The following is a 20,947-nucleotide window of genomic DNA, read 5'->3' on the forward strand; positions in this document are numbered from 1 at the left end:
TTTCATTCCTGCTTCTCTCCTGCAGCACAGAGTTATCCCTGAAAGGAGGGATTATAGAGGCAGTACTTTCAGAGAAGCAATAACCTTTATATATATATCTACATATAAAGTATATACATATATATGAAGTATACCAAATATGTCCAGTGGCTCATTTGATAATAAACATCTAATGCATTTTATGTACTTGACTATAAATTGTATCCCAATATTCTTATTTTATGTTTCAAATTAGGTACGTTAAATCCCTGATGTTCTTTAGTATTTCCAACATCTCTGCTTTCTTCCATCTCAGTAGTATGAGGAAAGTGGATTTTGACTGCTATAGATGGAGCCTTGCTTTTTTCCCAGTGCTCATTTCTACAGAGATTATTTTTCCTCCCAGTAAGGCAGTAAGGACTTGTGTGTGTGTCTCCTGCAGAGTATCTTAGCTCTTTTCTAAGAGCGTTCCAGTATAAAAGAGCTTCCAGTAAAAAGTTCAGTTAATGCAGTGCAATTTCTTAGAATTACCCCCCTCCTTCCTTCCTGCCTTTCGTACTCCCTCCCTTAGTCTCAGCAAGTCTTAGCCTCCTGCCTTCCTCCCTTAGTCTCAGCAAAAACACCTGGCTCTTCAAGCCCTTCACACCCTAATTCAGGCCAACAATTTGCTTTTCATTAGTGTTTGGGCAGCTAGTTAATTGCTGCAGTGCCCCCTGCTCTGCCTTCTCTAGCATCGTTGATTGAATCATGGTTCCACATAAACTGTATAATCTGTGAATTTCTTAATATCTAAAGTGTCATCCTGATTTAATGTATGCTGTCTTACACCCATTTTTTCCCAATACCCTTTGTATTACATACTTGTTGAAGGTTGTGTTGGCATAGCTGTGGCTACTGGAAGTCTTTGTCTCTAGGATAAAATGGCTGGCCAGCTCTCGCTGCACCATATGGAATCTCTCCAAGTCAAAGATTATTTTCATATTTGATTTTGATGGACTATGGTTCATAGCCTGAAATGGTTTGGGTTGATTTTGGATACAGTTAACCTGGAAGCTGCTCTGCAGAATCCCACCTGGTATAATCCAGCTGTCCATCACCTTCTGGTCCATGGGTTACTGTAGATATTGGGTCAATAGTTCTGCTGTTTGCTAAAGTACATGTAGGTACTGTGTCTGGAAATTCACCGGCTACACATTGTATTAGTGGTACACTTAATCTCCTTTTCCATCTAACAAGCCTGGAGTATCTGTAAGTCATAAAAATTAAAGAGAGTATTTAAAAAAAATTGCAGCACTGGATTTATGTCTCTTCCTGTCCCTCTGCATTTTAGCCTGAGATGTTGCTGTTCATTCTGATGTCTGAGACACTGACCTCTCTTACAAAAACCTCTGTGGCTCTGAAAGCGTTTAGATGGATGTCTTCATAGAAATCTGTTTTTGCTCTACCTGCATAACTTTGGTCATTTTACTTAGAAACAAGGATCTATACAAATTCTTTCCTTTGAACTGCCTTCCTTTAAAATAGGCAATATTTAAATGACAGACATCTGTCTCATGATTAGATATTGACCTAATTACCACATTGTACATGGCCTCCTGGAAACTGCTGAGATACCTGCCCTCATGGTAACTGTGAAGCAGAGCAGTGCTACTTTCTGGAATTTCTATATCTCAGCAAAGGAGGATGAATCATGCTGCTACAAGATTTATGTGAACTCGCATTTCTATTGTTCTAGTGCAGTTCGATATTAAAACTGGGATTTCTCCCAAAAGATGTTTTCTTTAAATAATTGAAAATATTACTTTATTTTGATATAGTATATTTACATGCTATAGTATACTGGCGGAATTTCCATGGTTATACAGAAATAAAGGCCCATCTTAGACAAATTGCTTAAAAAGTGTACCTGAAGCTCTGAGTTAATTGATGAGTTAAGGTTTTAATGTGTCCTTCTATTTTTGTATCTATATTTAAAATAGCTGGGGGGTGAAAAAGTATTTAGTCATATCTGAAATCAGTAGGAATGAAAATAGATATGCATGCATTTCATTTTTTGTATTCCTAGCCCAGTGATGATTCTCATTCATGTATACAAGTGTCTTGTCATCACTGGCTTTATACTTTGTTCTAGAGCAATTTGAAGTTTAGTATTGCACTTTGATATAGTAGACAAAAGATTAAATTTATTGGTTTCTCCTTGTGCCTGTTCCTTCAACTGAGTAATTTTTTTGAACAGTGTCAGTGTTAGCCAAAGGGAGAATAATATTTTATAGGTTTCCTATGTAAAGAAACCCCAATATCAAAGAGAGACAACTGCTTTATCTCCAAAAGAAAATGAGTGCACTGTCAGAGAGCAGTGAAATATGTTAAGTTGCACTTTAAAAAAGAACACGTGCTAGGCCCCCAGGAGTGCTCATTGTGCTGCTAGAGTAAAGTCTAAACTTTAAATGTGCTAAGAATGTTTAAAATTTATGGAGTTGACAGAATATTTATGAATACCTCAGTCTGTTAATGTGATGTTAATTCTGGTTAGCAACTGTCTGGTACTGTGGTTGTGAGAGCACAGAGGCTGAAAGGATAACTGAAAGAGCAGTAGCTAATTAGCATTTTCAACTATGTATTAACCAGCGCACGCCCTTTTCTGTGTGGCTCAGTAAGCAATCACTGTAACAACACACCTCCTTTTCTTTTGCTGTATTCTAGTTTCTTTTAAAATTTATTTTATTTCTCTAAGGAGTGGATAAAAGCAGCTTTAGGTGTTTCACTCTGATCTTTTTCTTCATTGGTATGGGTGAGATTGCAGTGCATTGATGTAGTAAACCCCCTTATCCTGTATTGATTCATTAAAAAGTATGGGATATGGTTTGAAAAAGGAAACAACTGTAGCTGGTATTTTTAACATTCAGCTTCTTATCAACAACATTTAAACATTTACTCACTCTTATGTCATCCAGAACAAGTTAGATTGTTTACAAACAGGTGAAACAGTTTAATTTCAACAGGTAATCAACAATATGAAGATTTTGTTTATAAGTAAAAATTAAATATTTAATTTTAAATGCTTTTAGTTTGATGCAGTTATCTGTTCTACAGGAGTCCAGCTTTTACTGGAAATGGTGACTCTTATTCTGTTTGCTGACTACAAGAGTAAAGCAGGAAAACTTTTATGTGTACACTTTTGAGTTAACACTCATCTCTGCAGTAAAGCAATTTTATATCTACCATTAAACATGCATTTAGAAACAGACATAAAGGGACTTACTCACACCTCAAAAGTGTATTTTCATCGTTTCAGCATGCTTTGGATGAGATTCTAAATGTATTTCCTAAATCAAAGTAGGTATACATTGAATCTAGTTTAATCTGTGACTGCAGTATAGTCAAAAGCTTGTTGAAAAAACTGGATAAATACACATAAATCATCCTTGCTGCTGAAGAAATGCAAAGATTCAAAGTTTGTTTCCAGTCTAAAACTGAATGCCCGATTTTGTCTTTTATCTCTTGATTCCTGTTGTTGCTCAAATTTAAAAAACTGGTACCCCAAGAATTTTACTTCTCCTAATGATTCATTTTCCCCACCTTTCCTTGCACTGGAATTTATATTTCCTCTTCTGAATTTTGATTTGAATAGCTGCTCTTTATCTTCTTGGTGGCTGCTGAGGAGTGTAGTGATTCCTCAAAATAAATATGTCTGACTAAAGTCTGCCTCCTCCAGTGACTGAATCCTCACTGACGAGATGTGAGCATGCTGAGTAACTTGAATTCAGCTTGAATTTCTCCTATAGTTTCCCAGATCCTCCTTTCATAGCCTAGCTTAGTGGAAGCAGTAACATTAAGGAAGAATTACAGCTGGTAATTCCCATTGTATTAATTAAAACTTGTCAGTTAGCCCTGTGGTTCACTGTGCTGGTGCAAAGATGGACAGACCTCTGAGACATCCAGACCACCAATTATGAGTCATTCAGTTCTGCTTAACTTGTCCATCTGCAGGGTCCTATGATTCATCTTGTCAGCCTTTCAGGGGCTGCTGCTGGTGTAAAGCTTCTGGAGTGAAAAAGTCTTACTTAGATCCTCTTGGTTTTCCTGAATCCTTTCAGAATTTTGATTCATTCTTATATATTGTTCAAGACACACAGTCAGAACTTGATGCATTCACAAAGCTACCTGTTCAGAAGCCACTAGGGCAAAAGAAGTGGCACACACATAATAAATGTGTACCATTTGAGAAGCCTAGACTATCCTGTCTTGCCTCCAGTTGCCAGTCTAAAAGACAAGGTTTTCCAGAGGTCATGTGTTGTGCAGATGTCTTGATAGTCCAGACCATCCCAAGTGGTACTGGGATGACTCTGTTTGAGCAGCTGAATCTTAGGTCACACATGGACATTAACCCTTCTGACTACTAATGCCATGTGTCAATGTTGGGAGCTGCTTTCTTCTTCATAGGGGTGGGGTTCAGTGGCTGGAGCAAATATCTGCTGCCATTTGTGTTGTGGAATTCCCATGACATTTGCACTGGCTCACAAAGTTTGACAGAGATCTGCAGATGACCCATGCTCTTTTGTAGCAACAGGTCCTGGTTAGGCAGGTTCTCTGTGGGATCTAAGTTGACACAAAAGCTACTCCAAAAGTTACTGGATTAAAGTTAATTTACTGTACAGTTTCAGTGACTTTGCAGTTGAGCATTCCTTTTAAAAGTGTGTGATTGAAATCACACACTTCAGTCATTTCTATTACATGTGCCCAGGCCAGATAATTTTGGGCAGGTTTCGCACAATGAGATAAGCCTTTAGTGGTTGCTTTTTATCACGTATGCATAGAAACACAGCTGAATCTGACAGAAGCAGTTTCAGACTGACTGGAAAAAGAAGGAAGAATTGTATATTCACATCTAGTCAAATTGTAATCTTAACAGTTGTCTGAAAATTGAAACTGGTACCTTCAATTTATATTGCTTATCCTGATGTGCTGCTTTCTGCATCCATCTAGAGGGCTGAATAGGACATTCCATCTTATTCGATAGCCTGTTGTCATTGATGCATAGTTCTAATCTCAGAATAGTTAAATTTAGTGTCCAAGCTTATAGCAAACACAGGTTATTGTGTAAGTGATAGAACTAGATTTGGGCATGAACAATCCAAATGTTTGATTTAAAAAGAATTTTGCAGCAATTGCTTCTAGCAAGTCTTCTTCATTCTGGTTTTCATTTGCCTATATTATAGCACAGAGCTCTGTTCTGATACATTGGTTCCATATATGATGACTAAATTTGCAATTCCTATGACAACTATGTTGAGCTGAATGCCTTCATATTACTCCTTGTACCCTCCACTGATGGAGACTTCCACTTCCTTTACTGTTGATATCCACTGGTTGTTTTTTTCTCACGGAGGAACTCACAATAGGAAAAGCTATCCACTATCACATTTATCTGGGAATACCTTCTAAAGCCATTTGATGTACCTGGGCACTGCAGTATCAGTCTGTTGTGAAACTGATTAAGGATCTTTCATTTTATATTTGCAACCATGGAACTGATATCTGAGTGCTGAAAAGAAAGAGGATCTAGTTTACTTTCTAGAAACATTTCTTGTAATGCACATCAAATAATTCTGTAGCAGTTGCTTAATATCTTCTCTCAGAGGGAGCTACCTCTCTCCTGCTCTAGCCTCTTTGAAGTGACTTTTCTTGTGAATAAATTGGATGAGATCCCCATGATATGCTCTGGAGACTACCTATTCTTGTAGTTCACTCTTCTGCTGAACCCACACTGTTCATGCACTTAACTGTGCCGAACTTGGTAATTGCACCTTTCACCCACTCTGTAGTTTCTGAGTCACTGCTTTAAGTCTCCCAGGAGCACCATGTGCTCATTTTGTACAGTGAACTGACTGACTCCTTTGGTTTTACAATAACATAACCTCTACTGCTTCTGGAGGGGGTGACAAAGTGCAAATGAAGTGGCCATGCTGGAACAGCATCCCGAGTGTGGCTACCTGTGCCAGCCTTTTTGAATGCTGCTGAGGTCAAGTTTTGTCCGGATCTCCACTCCTATTCCTGCACCTTCTTTAAAAACTTGGTTAAAGGCTTATCTGTAAACACCGATACAGAATGCCGGGGGAGAATAAAACTTGCAAAAGATCGCAGCATATGTGAAATTGTAGCACAAGGAGCTTCTTAGTAATTTTTCTCATTCATCTTTCTAAGGTCATTAATCTATTCCTAAATATTTTTCTCTTTAATGTACCACTTGACCTGTTCATCAGTTCACTTAGAAGTGAACAGCTCCCAGAATTACGGCTTATATTTGTATAATTCACTCTTTCAGTGGTGTTTGAATCTGACTGTAGGTTAATGCATCATCTGTTCGTGAAATTACATGGATTTGATCAGCCTCTGATAAATTTTTCCATGTTTGGTTGATATGAATATTGCATAAAGCTAGAGCACAGTGAAATCCTGGGGCAGTAGATGCTTCTAAAATGGTATTGCTGCTCTGCAAATGTAGGGGGAAATTCTTTCCATCCTTTCCCTCATAACAAAATCCCAAAGACAGCATATGCTAAATCTGTTCTGCCAGATTCTGGTGCTTTTTTCCTACAACAGGTGTGGTTTATGGTGTAACAGAATTAATTGTTCAAAATCCAACCATTACCCAGTAAATCCTGCTGTCTGCTTTTATGGTAGGCCAGATTGGAGCATCAGAAATGCCTCGTCTTCATGCAATTATTTATTACTCCAGTAAGCTTTTTTCCATGGTTTGGGGATATTTTTACTTCTTCTGTGGTTGATGGTCTGGACTCAAACACTTTGCCATATTCTTGCAGTCTAATTTCCTTTGAGACTCCGATTAGGGAAAAGCTACTAGCCATTCATCTCTAGTTGAACTTCTGGAACTTTTAGGGCAGCACATTCATACAACTCAGGAATAATATCTGACTGCCAGTCTGACTTCCTCAACTCTACAAACATGGATTTTCCAAATCCAGTATCATTTGATGTTCTTGTAATAATAACATGACAGCGATTTCTTTTTGTCTATCTTTTGGGAGCATTAAGTGACGCCGGCAAGGGGGCTGTTTACAGACTATGAACGAGACGGGGTTGCTGTAGAACGTGCTTTGAGCTGTTTTATTTTTTAGCATCAGTCTTATTACATGATTATGACAATGGGAAGATGCTAGCAGCTCACATTTTAGGTAGCAGACTAAAAAATGTTACAACTTACTTTATAAGCTTCTTGACTAATCACACAAAGCAAAAGCATATTGACAGTAGTTCTATCCAACCACCATAAGCACACGTACCTTTAGTTAAAACAATACTTGCTTATTTCAAATACAATACCTACTTGTAAGCTTTAAAACACAATGCACAGAGCTCCATTATTAAGCTTTAACCTTCCTAATATCTTGCTAGATAAACTTTCTGTAGCTTAGAGAGCTATTCTGACAAGCGTTAATACACAGAATATTGTTCTATTTGCCCTTGCTTTTCTACAGTTTAAATACTTTTTCTGCTGACCTATCTCATAACTGCTGCTTTAGCTCTACTCACAGTTCTGCTGTCTCTGAGGCCTGCATCTTGCAGCTTTCCCCAAACCCTCTAATTTTGTAGATTCCCACATTAAGTCACACTCAAAATGTTCTAATACCTCTCCAGGAGCAGTTGGGTCAATTTATTTTTAATCTAGTGGTGTGCCCAGGATAAGATTCAGGGTTAATTATTAACACCAGAGCATCAGAGCATCTATTCTGGGTGCTTTAAGTGCAGGGATGGTGGTAATGAGTAACCTGATTTCTGTATCCTATAATATTCCTACCAAGCTACAGGCTTTCTTCCAAGCGGGGTTTTTGGTTTAGCTAGTTAGATTAGGTCCAGCAAGCTGAAATTTTTTTGTCATTTCATTATCTGTTGGGGGACACATATTGATGATAGACTTTAGTCTTATTTGTGTTTACCTCTATCTCTTGCTAAGAAAAGTTTTCTTTCTAACACACCATCTTGGTTTTTTAAGCTTCTGCTAACAGCTCAGACTTCACAAAGCAATTTTCTTCACGTGCTTCCACAAAACCATCAGAAGTACATTATTTCTCCCTGTGAAACACCTGGCTTAGCAAATTTAGAGAGGTATGTTGAGGGGCCAAATATGAACAGATGAATATTGGTCTTCCCTATATGTATCTATCAAAGAAACATGCTTGACATCAGGCACCTCTTCCAGAATTTTTACCCTTAAATATATGGGAGACATTTGTCTTGTATGTTTATTTCTTATTTTGATTCTGTATTTAACCAAAAGTAGTTTCCTGTTTTAATGTCGCTAAAGATTATGTGTACTACTTTGGTTGTCCTCCTCACTATTACTTTGGAGGGTAATAATCTTTTCATTTGGCTTCTGCCTTAGCACAAGGAAGAGGCATGAATTCTGCGGCTTGGCCTTCTAAAACTGTGTTCTGTAGTTTGACAGCTTTTGTGGGCACTCCTTCCTGCTGGTTTTTGCTCTTTCCATCCAGTTTGTACAAACCTTCGTGAAACCACAGGTTCGAAGGCTTAATGGATGCCTTCTCCTTGACAGTACTATTACAAAGATTGGGGGTTTCGGTTTTTAGCATTGATTTACTTTCAGTGCTCTTACTGGGCATTGCTTTATCACTTTTATATATTCTATGTATGATTTTGATATATCAGTTTTATGTGAGTTTTATGATAGTTTTATATGCTTAACATTTTTGCTCACTGTTGATTCTAGCATCATTCTTTCCAATCAGAATGTGGCTTAAAATCCACTGATGTTCCATTCGTTTTCCTGGATAATGGTGTATTCAGTTGTCATAATTGTTACCATCATTCCCATTATGAGTTTCTCCAAAGTCATGGTGCTTTTTTTATCCTCCTTGTTCAAGTGTCTGACAAATATCAGCTCCTGCAAAGTGGTGTTGTCTTGGTTTGTGCTGTTCACTACAGCTTGGGCAGTTCTGTGTGCTTGCTTTTCTGGATTACAACTCAGTTCTTCATGTGTTTTCCCTTGTATCTATATTTTTTATACTTGGATATGATCATGATGATTGGAGCCTGGCCTTTCTTGCAAGAGGTTCATGTTTTGGTAGAGGACTTTGCAGGTCATTCTCAGTACTGGAGCTTTTGTATGTTTATGTTTCTCCGGAACGCCCAAAGCAATTTTGATGGCAATGATTTTATCTTGGTCTTCCCCTAAATACTGCCTGAGCATTGTGTCCCAGATTTCAAGTCTTTTATCAGTGACTATTTTAGTTCTCTCCAGTACTGCAAGATTGTCTCTAAATCACTCAAGAGTACTGCTTTGTACTTTTATCTTCTTTTTGTACTCTGTTTAAGAAACTCTCATATCTTTAATATTCACATGGGTCACAACATTCCTTGAACTATTTTGGTGCAGTTCCGTAATTAATCTTTTCTGTCAGAGGTAAAGGAAAATGATTAAACACATCAAGTGTCTCAGAAGCACTTGTTGTCAGAAATAAAGCTATTTTTATCTTGTCTCCCATTGCTTCACAAAGTCAAATGCTGCTTAATTCTTTTCCAGATGACCTTTATATTTTCAGAGACTGTTTGCATCTCATGAGACTTGAAACTGCTTTCCCAGCCCACTTGTCTCTCGGTGCTTTAGTTTATTTGGACAGGATGTCGACTCCAGTGGTTGTGCCAGCCTATCTGTGTGGCAAGTGGAGTGGAACAGGCACTTTTTCATCTCTCTGGCTCGTCTGGGCATTAAAATGGCTTGAGTGAGTTGTGGCCCAGAGGTGTCCCTACCTGAGGAAGTGCTTCAGATGCAGATGATGGCAAAAATGGGGTGAGATGAGTCCCTGCCAAAGGGTGTGTCCTGTATTTGCACAGCTTCTGATGGTACTGATGGGGTTTGCAGAGTGCTCTGTGCAGTCCAGCTGCCTTCTCTCTGGCTGCCATGCCACAGGGTGCTGGCCCAGTGGGTGGCCTTTTCAAGGGTGACCCTGAGAGAGGTTTAAGTCAGGGCTTGTGCCATGACATCTCGGCTTTCTGGACTTCAGAGGAGAAGCTGCCTGCAGCAGCCACCTGACACAGTGTGATCAAGGGGTTTTTGTTTCCTTCCATCACACTGTGGTCACTGTGTCTCCCTGCTGCATATCTAACTATAATGTTCATTATTGCCTGTGCAAACAGTGTGTGAAAGTAAAAGCCTTCCAAGACTTTCATCTGCTCTAAAATTCAATAGCAAAGTATAAAAATAACTCTTACTTGCTTCTTATCTTTCAGGTTTGTTTTTTTTCCCCTTCTGCTAATATTTTTGGAGTACCTGCAATGCATCTGGATGCCTGTGGCTTAGCTTCATGCTTTCAGGCTGCCTTCTCCCTTTCATTTTCATGGTAGCAAAGCTCTATTTTGCCTAGGATGAGGAAAACACTGTGTCTTCAGACAAATACTTAATGCTTTTTTGGGTATTTTTTCTGTAGAGGTGAGTATCCCATTAAACAGAGGCACTTATTCTGGAATTAATACACTGGTCTACAATTTGGGGTATCTGGTTTGTCTTTTTCTGTGCATGTTGTAATATCTCTGTTTCCAGTTCCTAAAATAGGACTGATACTGTTTTGTGCCTAATGTGTGGCTGCCATAAATTCATTCATGTTCATGTTCCAATGACCAGCACAATGTGAAAAACAGTGGCTAATGGTATTGAGAAAGGAACTGGAACAAAGGGTGTAGTTCAGATGTGTGATCAATACTTAGAGCTGTAATTCTAGCAAATGTTACATGGAGTGGTTGTAGACTGAAAAAAGTTCACTTGGTATTCTATGTACCATTTACATAGCCTAATTCTATTGCAAGGTTGTTGAGATTGGTCAAAAATACTAAATTAATTGAAATTATCATCTGTGGTAATGTTGGCTAACAGATTGTAAGAGTAAAACTGGAACACTACATATTTGGGAAGGAATAATTGGGGAGAAACAGAGTAACTATATAACGAATATAAAAGTCCTGTGCTTTATATATGAGGATGTTATTTTACTAGTTTTGAAATATGGGAAGAACTGTAAGCAATTTCTACATACCTGTATCTGTTACCCAGTATTAAGAATATAGCTTGATTGTGAAACAGAATGTTTGCCCAAAGACTGTGTGCATAAAACTAACTTAGGATCTAAGGATGAAACTTACATTAAGTATGTCATCCTTTTGTTGCAGCTTTTGATTAAAATACTTATTTTTGATGATACGGGTGAAAAAGCACATTTTCCCCTTCCAGGTACAAGGCACATTGTGACTAATACATATTAGATTTTTCCTATGTCATTCAAATATTTATTTCCATTTTGGAAGGGCTTTTGATGTAGAACTGAATAATGATATTTTTGTTGGAAGTATATTATCCCAGTTTCTACTAATCAAAGCCCCTTTGCACACCTTTTTCAATTAACTCTTCTCTTTGTATTGCTAAATCATAGAATCATAGAATCATTTAACTTAGGAAATGTCATCCTGTCTGGGCAGCCTGTGGCAGGGCTTGATAACCCTTTCTTTGAGTGACGAAATTTTTCCCACTATCCAATCTAAACCTGCCCTGGTACAGCTTGAGACCATTTCCTCTTGTCCTGTCACTTGTTACCTGGGAGTAGAGACTGACCCCCACCTGGCTACACCCTCGTTTTAGGGGGTTGTAATGAATGATAGGTTCTCCCTGTCCCTCAGTTTCTCCCTGTCCCTCAGTTTTTCCAGGCTAAACAGCTCCCTCAGTTGCTCCTCATCAGACTTGGGCTCCAGACCCTTCTTGAGCTCCAGACTTGAGCTCCGTTACCCTTCTGTGGACATGCTCCAGCACCTCAGTGTCCTTCTTGTAGGGAGGGGCCCAGAACTGTAACACAGAATTGGAGGTGTCACCTCACCAGTGCCAAGTACAGTAACACTTTCCAATTCAGTTTCATTAATACATAAATAGACAATTAAAACAAGATAATTCATCTGAGCATGAAGAGCAAGGTGTTAGTGCAATTTATTTGTGAAATGAATGTTGTTATTACTGGTTCAGAAGACACAGAACTTAAAATTGAGAAAACTTGTTCTGGAGGAATGAACACAAATTATGGAATTGTGATGTTCCAATTAAAATTCTTGATTTGCTCTTGTGAAGGCTGTGCATTGTGATGGATATAAATACAGAGAACTTGCAGAATAATCCATATCAGTGCCAGATTCAGGAAGATCTTGATGATCATGGATTTAGAGGAGAAGTCAGGCAAACAAATGTCTTAGTATTACTACATTGTTGTCATGTAGGGATTCAGACTGTATAGGTCTGCCATGCCATAGAGTGGACAATCTCTGACACAGTAGGACTTTGTCAGATTATGAAGCTCGTGTGCCTGTGTTGAATTACTTCTGCTATCACTGCAGGAATTTGGTAGGACCTAGCCCATGCTATGACATTGCAGGGTTTGTTTTTCTGCCTTGGAAATGTGTTTGACCCTTCTCAGGCTATTCAGGTCTCCTGCATGGAAATGGGAGCTGTGACCTGAGTCTTTATTATTCTGGAGTGGCAACTAGTCGCTTTGTGTTAAGGCAGCTGGTGGAGCCAGAGATCTCCACTGGCTGTAGTAGGAGCTTGGGCTCACATGGGGACAGTGAAATATAAGGTGTCTTCAGCTCAAAAGGAATCCTACCCTAGAAATAAGATTCATTTGCAAATGATAATTTGCACCCTGCCTATGGGTGCAAATTATCATTTGATGTGTTCTTTAGTACCTCAGATGTCTCTGTGGAGCTAAGAGATACTATTTAGGATTTTTTGGAGACTCACAGCTTTCTGAAACTGGCTGGAATTTGGGCTGGAATTCCAGTTGGCTCTGAAGTATCTAAAACTGTATTAACCACCTAATTTTTTTTTTAGTCAAATTAATTCTGTTCCAATTTCCATATAGGCTCTCTGCTTTGTCACTGGCTTCTTCCAGCTTTATTTCTATGCAGTTTTTGAATGCTTCATTAATCTACATCCACAGGGGACTTTAATGCACTGTTTTCTACGTTTAGCATTTTTTAAATGGAAATAATATAATTCTGCTTCATGCACACTCCAGAGGGCAGACATTTAAGTGAGCTTCTTCTTGCCAACTTTCATCTGCCTATGGAGTATGTTGGGTCTAAACTGAGTAACAGGTTTTGTCATCAGTGGAGAGAGATGGACTCGCAAAGAGTGACTCACACTTCATATCTTAGACAGCAGTCTTCTCATCTTCTGTAGAGGCAGCCCAGGGGATTTAGAAAGTAAAGTTGAGTGAGATGATCCCACATTGCTACGCTTCATCTTTTTTCATTGCAGTGAGAGAGTAAACAGCACTTCGCTATGCTTGTAGAGGGATAATCTGTAGAATTCTCTTTCTCCTTTCTTCATGGTAGATCCAAAGCTACTAAAATGCTGGAAGATCTCTCTCCACTGATGGGAAGCAGGGGGGGCTGAGAGTTCTGGGAGCCACAGTCCTCAAGGTGTTCTGTAGCTGGGCAGCATACTTGCAAATGAAGATGACATAGATGAAATTATGTGTTTGAGAGTGTGCATGGTGGTATCTTAACATTTGAGATGGTAAACTGGAGATGAGTCACATCCAACAGAGGAAAAATATACATCCCCTTTGTAAGAAAATTTGGGTGTGCAAATTTGATTTGCAAGTGGTGACAAATTTATTCTTGATGGCATTTTAAAAATCATATTTTAAGTGTTGGGTGTTGATCCTGGTGTGTAATGTCTTTGGTTCTTTCCTGAGCTTCGGTGTGAAGTAAAGTCTTTACTTAGGTCAGCTCTCATTTTTGCCATGAGATTTTGAAGTTGTTACTATAGTTTCTCACGAGCGTCAAAACCCATTGTATTAATACGGACAGATGGTCAGGCTGCATTATGTTTATTGGACCTATTGATGTATTATAAATGAGAGCATCTACATGGAAGTCTGCAACTCACAGCTTGATTCAGATACATGTACATAGCTGTGGACTGTGATTCAGAGTTTCTGACATTGTTCTCTTTGGCTTTTGGTGACCACTCTGAAAGTGTGTGGGTCTAGTCTCCTGAAGATCTGTGCAGTTGTTTTATATACCCCACGATGACTCAAAGGCAGCAGGTTTCTGTGTGGGGGCTGCTGAATTGAGCCTTGGTTATTGATCTTGCCTTTAGTTGTCCTTTACTTCCAGTGGTTTTTCTCTCAGCAATGATAATTAAAACTCTGCTAGGGCAGTAAAATCCTAGAATTTGCTGTTTTCCTGGGTAATTAACAATGTTGATGTCAAAAATAATATTCCTAATAATGCTGGCAACTGGAAGTGATTGTACTTCAAAGCTTAAATGGTAAGAGTTTATGAAAAGGAGACTCTAAACAGCAGCTATCAGTAAATTAATGATAAAATTTGCCAACATGCCAACTGCATGGAGTAGAATTCTAAGGCTTTCTATATGATTTATATTTTAGGGAAAGCTAAAAATTTGATATACGTTCATTTGATTGGCGACTCTGTATGGTGAGAGTGGAGGTTTGTGTCATCGCAGCCCATATGAACAAATACTGAACGATGAGTCTCAAAATATAAATGTAAACTGTTAGTAGAGTTATTAGGTAGGTTTTAGTCTAAGGAGTGGATCTCAGAATTACAGAATCACAGGATGTGTCAGGCAAGAAAGGACCACAGTGGTTCATGTGGTCCAGCCTCCCTGCTCAAGCAGGGTCATGATGGATCACATTACACAGAATTGAAACCAACAAATCTTGAATATCTCCAGTGAGAGGAACTCCACAACCCGTCTGGGCAGCTTATTCCAGTGCTTGTTGATCTCTACAGTAAAAAAGTTCTTTATATTCAGGTGGAACTTCCTGTGCATCAGTTTCTGCCTGTTGCCTCTTGTCCTGTAGCTCAGCACTGCAGAGCCTGGATCCATTCTCTTGGCACTCTTCTTTAGATACTTAAAGACACTGATGAGGTCCCACCTCAGTCATCTCTTCCCATGGCTGAACAGGCCCAGCTCCCTCAGCCTTTCCTTGTAAGAGAGATGCTCCAGTCCCTCGCTCATCCTTGCTCTTCTCCACTGCACCAGGAGCTCCATGTCTCTCTTGTCCTGAGGAGCCCAGAACTGGACACAGCACTCCAGATGTGCTTCACCAGGGCAGAGTAGAGGGACAGGATCAGCTCTCCCGACCTGCTGGCACTGCTCTTCCATCCTAATCCACGCCAGGACACCAATGCTCCTCTTGGCCACAAGGGCACTGCTGGCTCAGGGGTGCCTTGTTGTCCATTAGGACCCCCAGGTCCTTCTCTGCAGAGCTACTTTCCAGGAATTTCCCACAGCATGTCCTGGGACATAGGGTCATTTGGTGCAGGACCCTATATTTGCTTTTCTGGAACTTCAGGCAGTTCTTCTCTGCAACTCTCCAGCCTCTTGAGGTCCTTCTGGAGAGTTGCACAGAACCCTCTGTTGTATTGGCCACTCTCCCACTTTTGTGTTGTCAAATCTCATATTTTTACATTTTCAACAATGACCTAGAAAAAGAAAAGACAATTTCTACTAATGTATAGATTAGAAAAGATTGAATATGGATTCACAGAACAGTCAACATTCTTGTTGACTGATAAGCTAGGCTCAAAAGAAGATACGTTTTAGATGGTGAAGGGCTCTGGAGAGATGATCGTTTAGATGTGCATATGCTCACACTGTAATTCTGTGGCCACATGAGCAGAAATAGTATGGTAAATCATCTCTGGTTTTACTGCTGGCAAGACTGCCACTGGCATATTATATCCATTTCTGCTTCTGCAATTGAAAGACAGATGATGACAAATTGGAAGAGAATCAGAGGAGAGCAGTGAGAGTGGTTAAAGAGCTTGAAGGTAATGCCTGAAGATAATACAAGGCTTTGGGAACTTAACATTTAGCTTTTAAAAGGAACATCAAGAGACTGTTATAACTGACTCTGTAAGATCTCAGGAAAGAAATTTGGTACAAAATATGTTCTTATAGTAAAAGATAAAATGACACCAAGACAAGTGCTTAAATTCTAATGCTAGGTATAAATAGTATATTTTAATAGATTAAATGGAATTATTGGAAAAAATTTTCAGGACCTGTGGCAATTTTATTTTCATCAGACTTTCTAAAGTCCATATAGATAGTTCTATATTCCTGTATTGTGTGTTCTGATTGAAAGAGTATTAAGTTGAAAGGTATTCCTTTGTTTTATATTGTTTCAGAGTTTTGGGCAATATTTTAATGTTCTTTTTTTATATATCCATGAATCTGCAGATAAAGTTATATTCCTATAATGAAAACCTTTTTTTGAAACATGTTTGGTTAAATGCATTTTCATTTTTGTAAATACTGGCAGTGTGTCTGAACTCAATAATATAAGTTAATAAAGCCAGAAGTGTGTTCAGTGCTTGTAATAGTATCTTATGGAAAGCTGAGATGCTCTTTTCCCCAACCAACTAGCAATTTCTGGTTGACACATGGTATTAATATATTATTAAGAGGTAATTTAGGTATTGTAAACTATTGATGAATTAATAACACTGAGCCCCAGTACTTGAGAATAATTGTGTTGCTTAAAATGGATTTTCGGGTCCATTAATTACAGCCTTTCTTTTCAACAGGCCCATGCTAAGGTCTGGCATCTCTACAATGACCATTTCCGTCTGGCTCAAAGAGGAAAAGTGTCCATTGCCCTCAGCTCCCACTGGATAAAACCCCAGCGTATGACTGAAACGAACATAAAAGAATGCCAAAAATCCCTTGATTTTGTGCTTGGCTGGTTTGCTAAGCCCATATTTATTGATGGTGACTATCCAGAGAGCATGAGGAGCAACCTCTCATCTCTGTTGCCTGAATTCAGTGAGGCTGAGAAGAAGTATATCAAGGGAACAGCAGACTTCTTTGCTCTTTCTTTTGGAGCTACCCTGAGTTTCCAGCTTTTGGACTCCCACATGAAATTCCAGCAGTTGGAATCAATAAGCCTGAGGCAGCTCCTTTACTGGATAAACAGTGAATATAACAACCCCCAAATATTCATTGTGGAGAACAGCTGGTTCGTTTCTGGTACCACCAAGAAAGATGATGCCAAATATATTTACTATCTCAAAAAGTTCATTATGGAAACTTTAAAAGGTAGGACTTTGTATTAATACGTGCTTGAAAAAATTATAATGCAGTATAGCCCACAGAGGTGTGTTAAGGCACCAGGCTGAAAACTGATTTTAGTCTTTAGCATTCATCTTAGCACTTATGAAATGAGAGTTCAAATCCCTTTCCTGGGTTTATTCTTCCCTTGAAGAACTCTCATATCTGCACATAGCATTTGGTGAGCCTGATGCTGCTGTTCTTGAAGACAGTAGGAAAATTTTTACTGTCTTTGGTAGGAGGAAGTGCAAGACATGTAAAACTATATTCTCAGTGGCCTTAGGAGAATTTGCTGTACTATATATTAATAGCTGCTTTCCTTATCTGAATGCATATGTACAAAACATAAGAATATATATATGGAAAGGTAAATACTATGCAATAGGAATTCCCCTGAAAAAACCCATAAGGCTGAAATAGTACATTTTAAAATTAAATATTGGAACCTTCTCATTCTGCATCTTACCCTTGCCCAAATTTCACATTTGTACAGCTGTGGGCATCAATCACAGTAATTTGAATTTCCATCAGTTAAAGGAGAACTGAATAGTTGAGGATATATAATCAAAATAATTTAATTTGTTAACCTATTGTTTTTTCCAAACAGTAAGGGAAATACACCACCATGGATGAGACTTATTTGTTGTTTTCCCATTTCCTTCTGGAAAAAACATTTTTTTAATCCTAGTAGTTGCCAATAAGTTGTTGGGGTTCCCATTTCCACTTTCATTGTCTTTTAATGTCTAAATTTACAATTTGTCAAGTGATTTACTTTTCTACAGTTTACTGTTCTTGGTTTAAATAGTATTATTGTATCTATTAATTCAGATGAAATAGACATTGTGTTACATTGCCATTTTCATGTGGTGAATGAGAAAAAATTTGTTTAATTTCATTCTCAGTAGTAATGAAGATGCAGAGGACTCCCAAATTGGTTTCATCTGCTATTCCAGAAACGTAATTATTGCAAGTAAATTAAAAGGTGAATAAATACCTGAGCAAAATAGTAACTAACTGTTGTAAGTACAGTATCACTAGTTTGCATAAAGTCAGCTGAAGAGTTCATCTTCATGAAGAGGTCATACCTCTATTTCTGCTTAGATTTTAAATTGCTGCAAATACACACATAGATCTGTCTTTTAATCACAGCTGGCTGGAAGCAATCTCAATTTACAAAGTGTCTTTCCATTTATTGTATCACTCAGTAAATAATAACAACAGCAACAACAGTATTAAAGACTTGTCATAAGACACTGACACTTGCCTAAACCTTTTATAGAAAAAAAAAAAAACAAGCAAAGAAAGCAGAGCCAGGCTAGGTCTGCAGGAGGGACTTTGGTATCATAAAAATGGAAAGTATTGCACCCAAATCTTCTGTTGTTAGAATCTGCAAAATCCAGTGTAAATACCAAAGTTTTCTATGCAGTACCTTGGGGAATTTAGTTGAGAAAGATCCAAAAAAGTCATCATGCTGGCTGTGAGCAGAGTTGTTGGACAGCATTAAAAACCAAACATAAAGGCACAAGCTTTCTCTCTGAGAATTGTAGATATGCCTATCCGGTGCAATAAAGCACTGTAATAGGAAGATTTCTGAGGTATTAACCATGAAATTCACTCCAGTGGTGAAGGGACAGTAAAATGACACAGGAACTGTAGCACTGAGAAGCAAGGATGATTAATTCAGACATGGGTCCGCATAGCTGGGATTTTGTTACTTGCTAGATCTTGCCAGTATCTGTTCCTGGCTGTGTGTATGCACTGGTTCAGACAGAACTGCTTATTTCTCCATCTGCTTTAGCAAATAAGTGCAGCCCAGTTGCTACCTGTAGAGCAAACTGGTAGAGCAAAACCCAGAGCAAACCTGTAGAGTAAAAAAGTATTGGTGTTGAGGGCCAGGTGTCCACACTGTATGTATTCCTGAAGCCCATTTCTGGATTAGTTTTACCCCAAAGGAACCCAGGACATGCATTCTGAGCGCACTGTGTGATATGAACTGAAGCATGATGAGGGAGATCTGCTCAAAAGTGTGCTCCTGATTTCCCTTGAAGTGCTGATGTAGGTGTCCACTCTGATACTGCATGCTGTAGAGAAGCTCTGTACAATTTTTTAAATTTATTTTTTTGTTTTCCTTTGGGAAAGGATATTTATTTGGGATTCACAGTCCTCTTTGCTATTTTTGGTATTTCTTTCTTTTTTCTTTTTCTTTTTTTTTTTTTTCTGGCACCATTTAGGGTTGATTAGAGTAAATAGAACTGTAATATAAAGTTGTTAAATATTAATTAGAGCCATTAATTGGTTGGAGATATCCTCTCCCATGTGTGGGGATCTTACTCTGGGGTCATATTCACTTCCCTTCTCTGTCTCTGGTGCAACAAACAAATGGTTTGTGCCTTGTAAAGCAGAGCATGTTCCCTGGAAGGGCTCCTCTGGGTCATGTTGACTGGGAGAGGTCAGGTCATTGTCTGGGGAGTTACCAGGTCTGAATTCAGAGTCTTAAGCAGAAAAGGAATAGGCAGGCCCATGACAGATAGGACCAAGCTAATCTCAGGTATGTCCAGAGGTGAAATACAGATCTTGGGCACCTTCCAGATGGAAGCATGGGCTGGGGGCTTCACACACCTCTTCTTCAGGCACTGGGGTTGGAGAGCACCTGAGCAGATCTCTATTTGATACTCTGTTTAAAGATCTCTAGTTGATACTTGTGGGTCTGCCATGTTTCCTTTCATGACTTCGATACTATTGAGCCAAACAGGACATGAGCTGAACTGCTGTTTAATTTTTAACCCAGTTCTGGCAGAGTTCTGGTCTGTACAGTATCAAACTTGTAGGCTTGCTCTGGGGGATTGCTCACATCAGGAGTCACTTGCAGTGGGAGTATGGACAAGGCCACTGAGTTTCAGAAGCAAGGACAGTCTAGATTTCAGTCAGCCTTGTTTGGTCACCAACAGATATAAAGGAAAAAAGAGAGACATAAGTAGAAAAGAAAAGAAAAGAAAAGAAAAGAAAAGAAAAGAAAAGAAAAGAAAAGAAAAGAAAAGAAAAGAAAAGAAAAGAAAAGAGAAGAAAAGAGAAAAGAAAAGAAAAGAAAAGAAAAGAAAAGAAAAGAAAAGAAAAGAAAAGAAAAGAAAAGAAAAGAAAAGAAAAGAAAAGAAAAGAAAAGAAAAGAAAAGATACATTAGTTTTCATTGTGGTTATATGCAATCAGTGTGGGATACGGTGTTTAAGGCTTCCAGACTTCTTGGAACTTCCAAATATTTTTCAAGTTGCTTCTTTCCTAGGTGACACTTAAAAGTTAATACATTTTTTAAAAAGGATTTGAGGAGAATTTTTACAAGGTGCTCAGGAAGTGTGGGAGTGCTGTGTGAAGTGATGACTTACAAAAGGGTGAGATGCTGTTCAAAGAAGTTTTCACTGAGACTGGTTCACACAGTGGACCTGTACTGGCTTTTACTCTGCTGTATGGCAGATGTCATCATGGGTGCATGCAGAGGTTAGAAAAATAGTGACATTTGCCAAACACAAAAGAATGGTGCCTTTAGGAGGAGAAATATTCCATTTCCTTAGACATTTTCTCATGACCTCTGACAAAGACTGGGCCAAATTTGTTCCTTATTTAACTGCATTGTTCTTTTAATTGATTCAAACAGGGTTACAATCAAGAATCCATGTGGTGCCTCATAACTGATTGTAATGAGGTACGTTAGTAAATGTAGCTCAGGAAATTAGGATCTTGTTATTCTGCTTGCCTGAAATAATGCTTTCAGTGTTACTAGGCTGGTAAATATTATCTTCAGTCAGTATCCA

General features: G+C 38.6%; 1 protein-coding gene across 1 annotated transcript in view; it reads left to right on the forward strand.

Moving 5' to 3' along the window:
- The window catches only part of KL (klotho), a 49,152-nt gene that overhangs the window by 16,081 nt on the left and 12,124 nt on the right, over positions 1-20,947 (forward strand). Inside the window, exon 2 of the mRNA XM_066544897.1 lies at positions 16,621-17,131. Within this exon, the coding sequence (XP_066400994.1) occupies positions 16,621-17,131 (511 nt within the window). The remainder of the gene's footprint in view (positions 1-16,620; positions 17,132-20,947) is intronic.

Source organism: Molothrus aeneus, chromosome 2 (genome assembly GCF_037042795.1).
Source record: "Molothrus aeneus isolate 106 chromosome 2, BPBGC_Maene_1.0, whole genome shotgun sequence".
NCBI lineage: Eukaryota > Metazoa > Chordata > Aves > Passeriformes > Icteridae > Molothrus > Molothrus aeneus.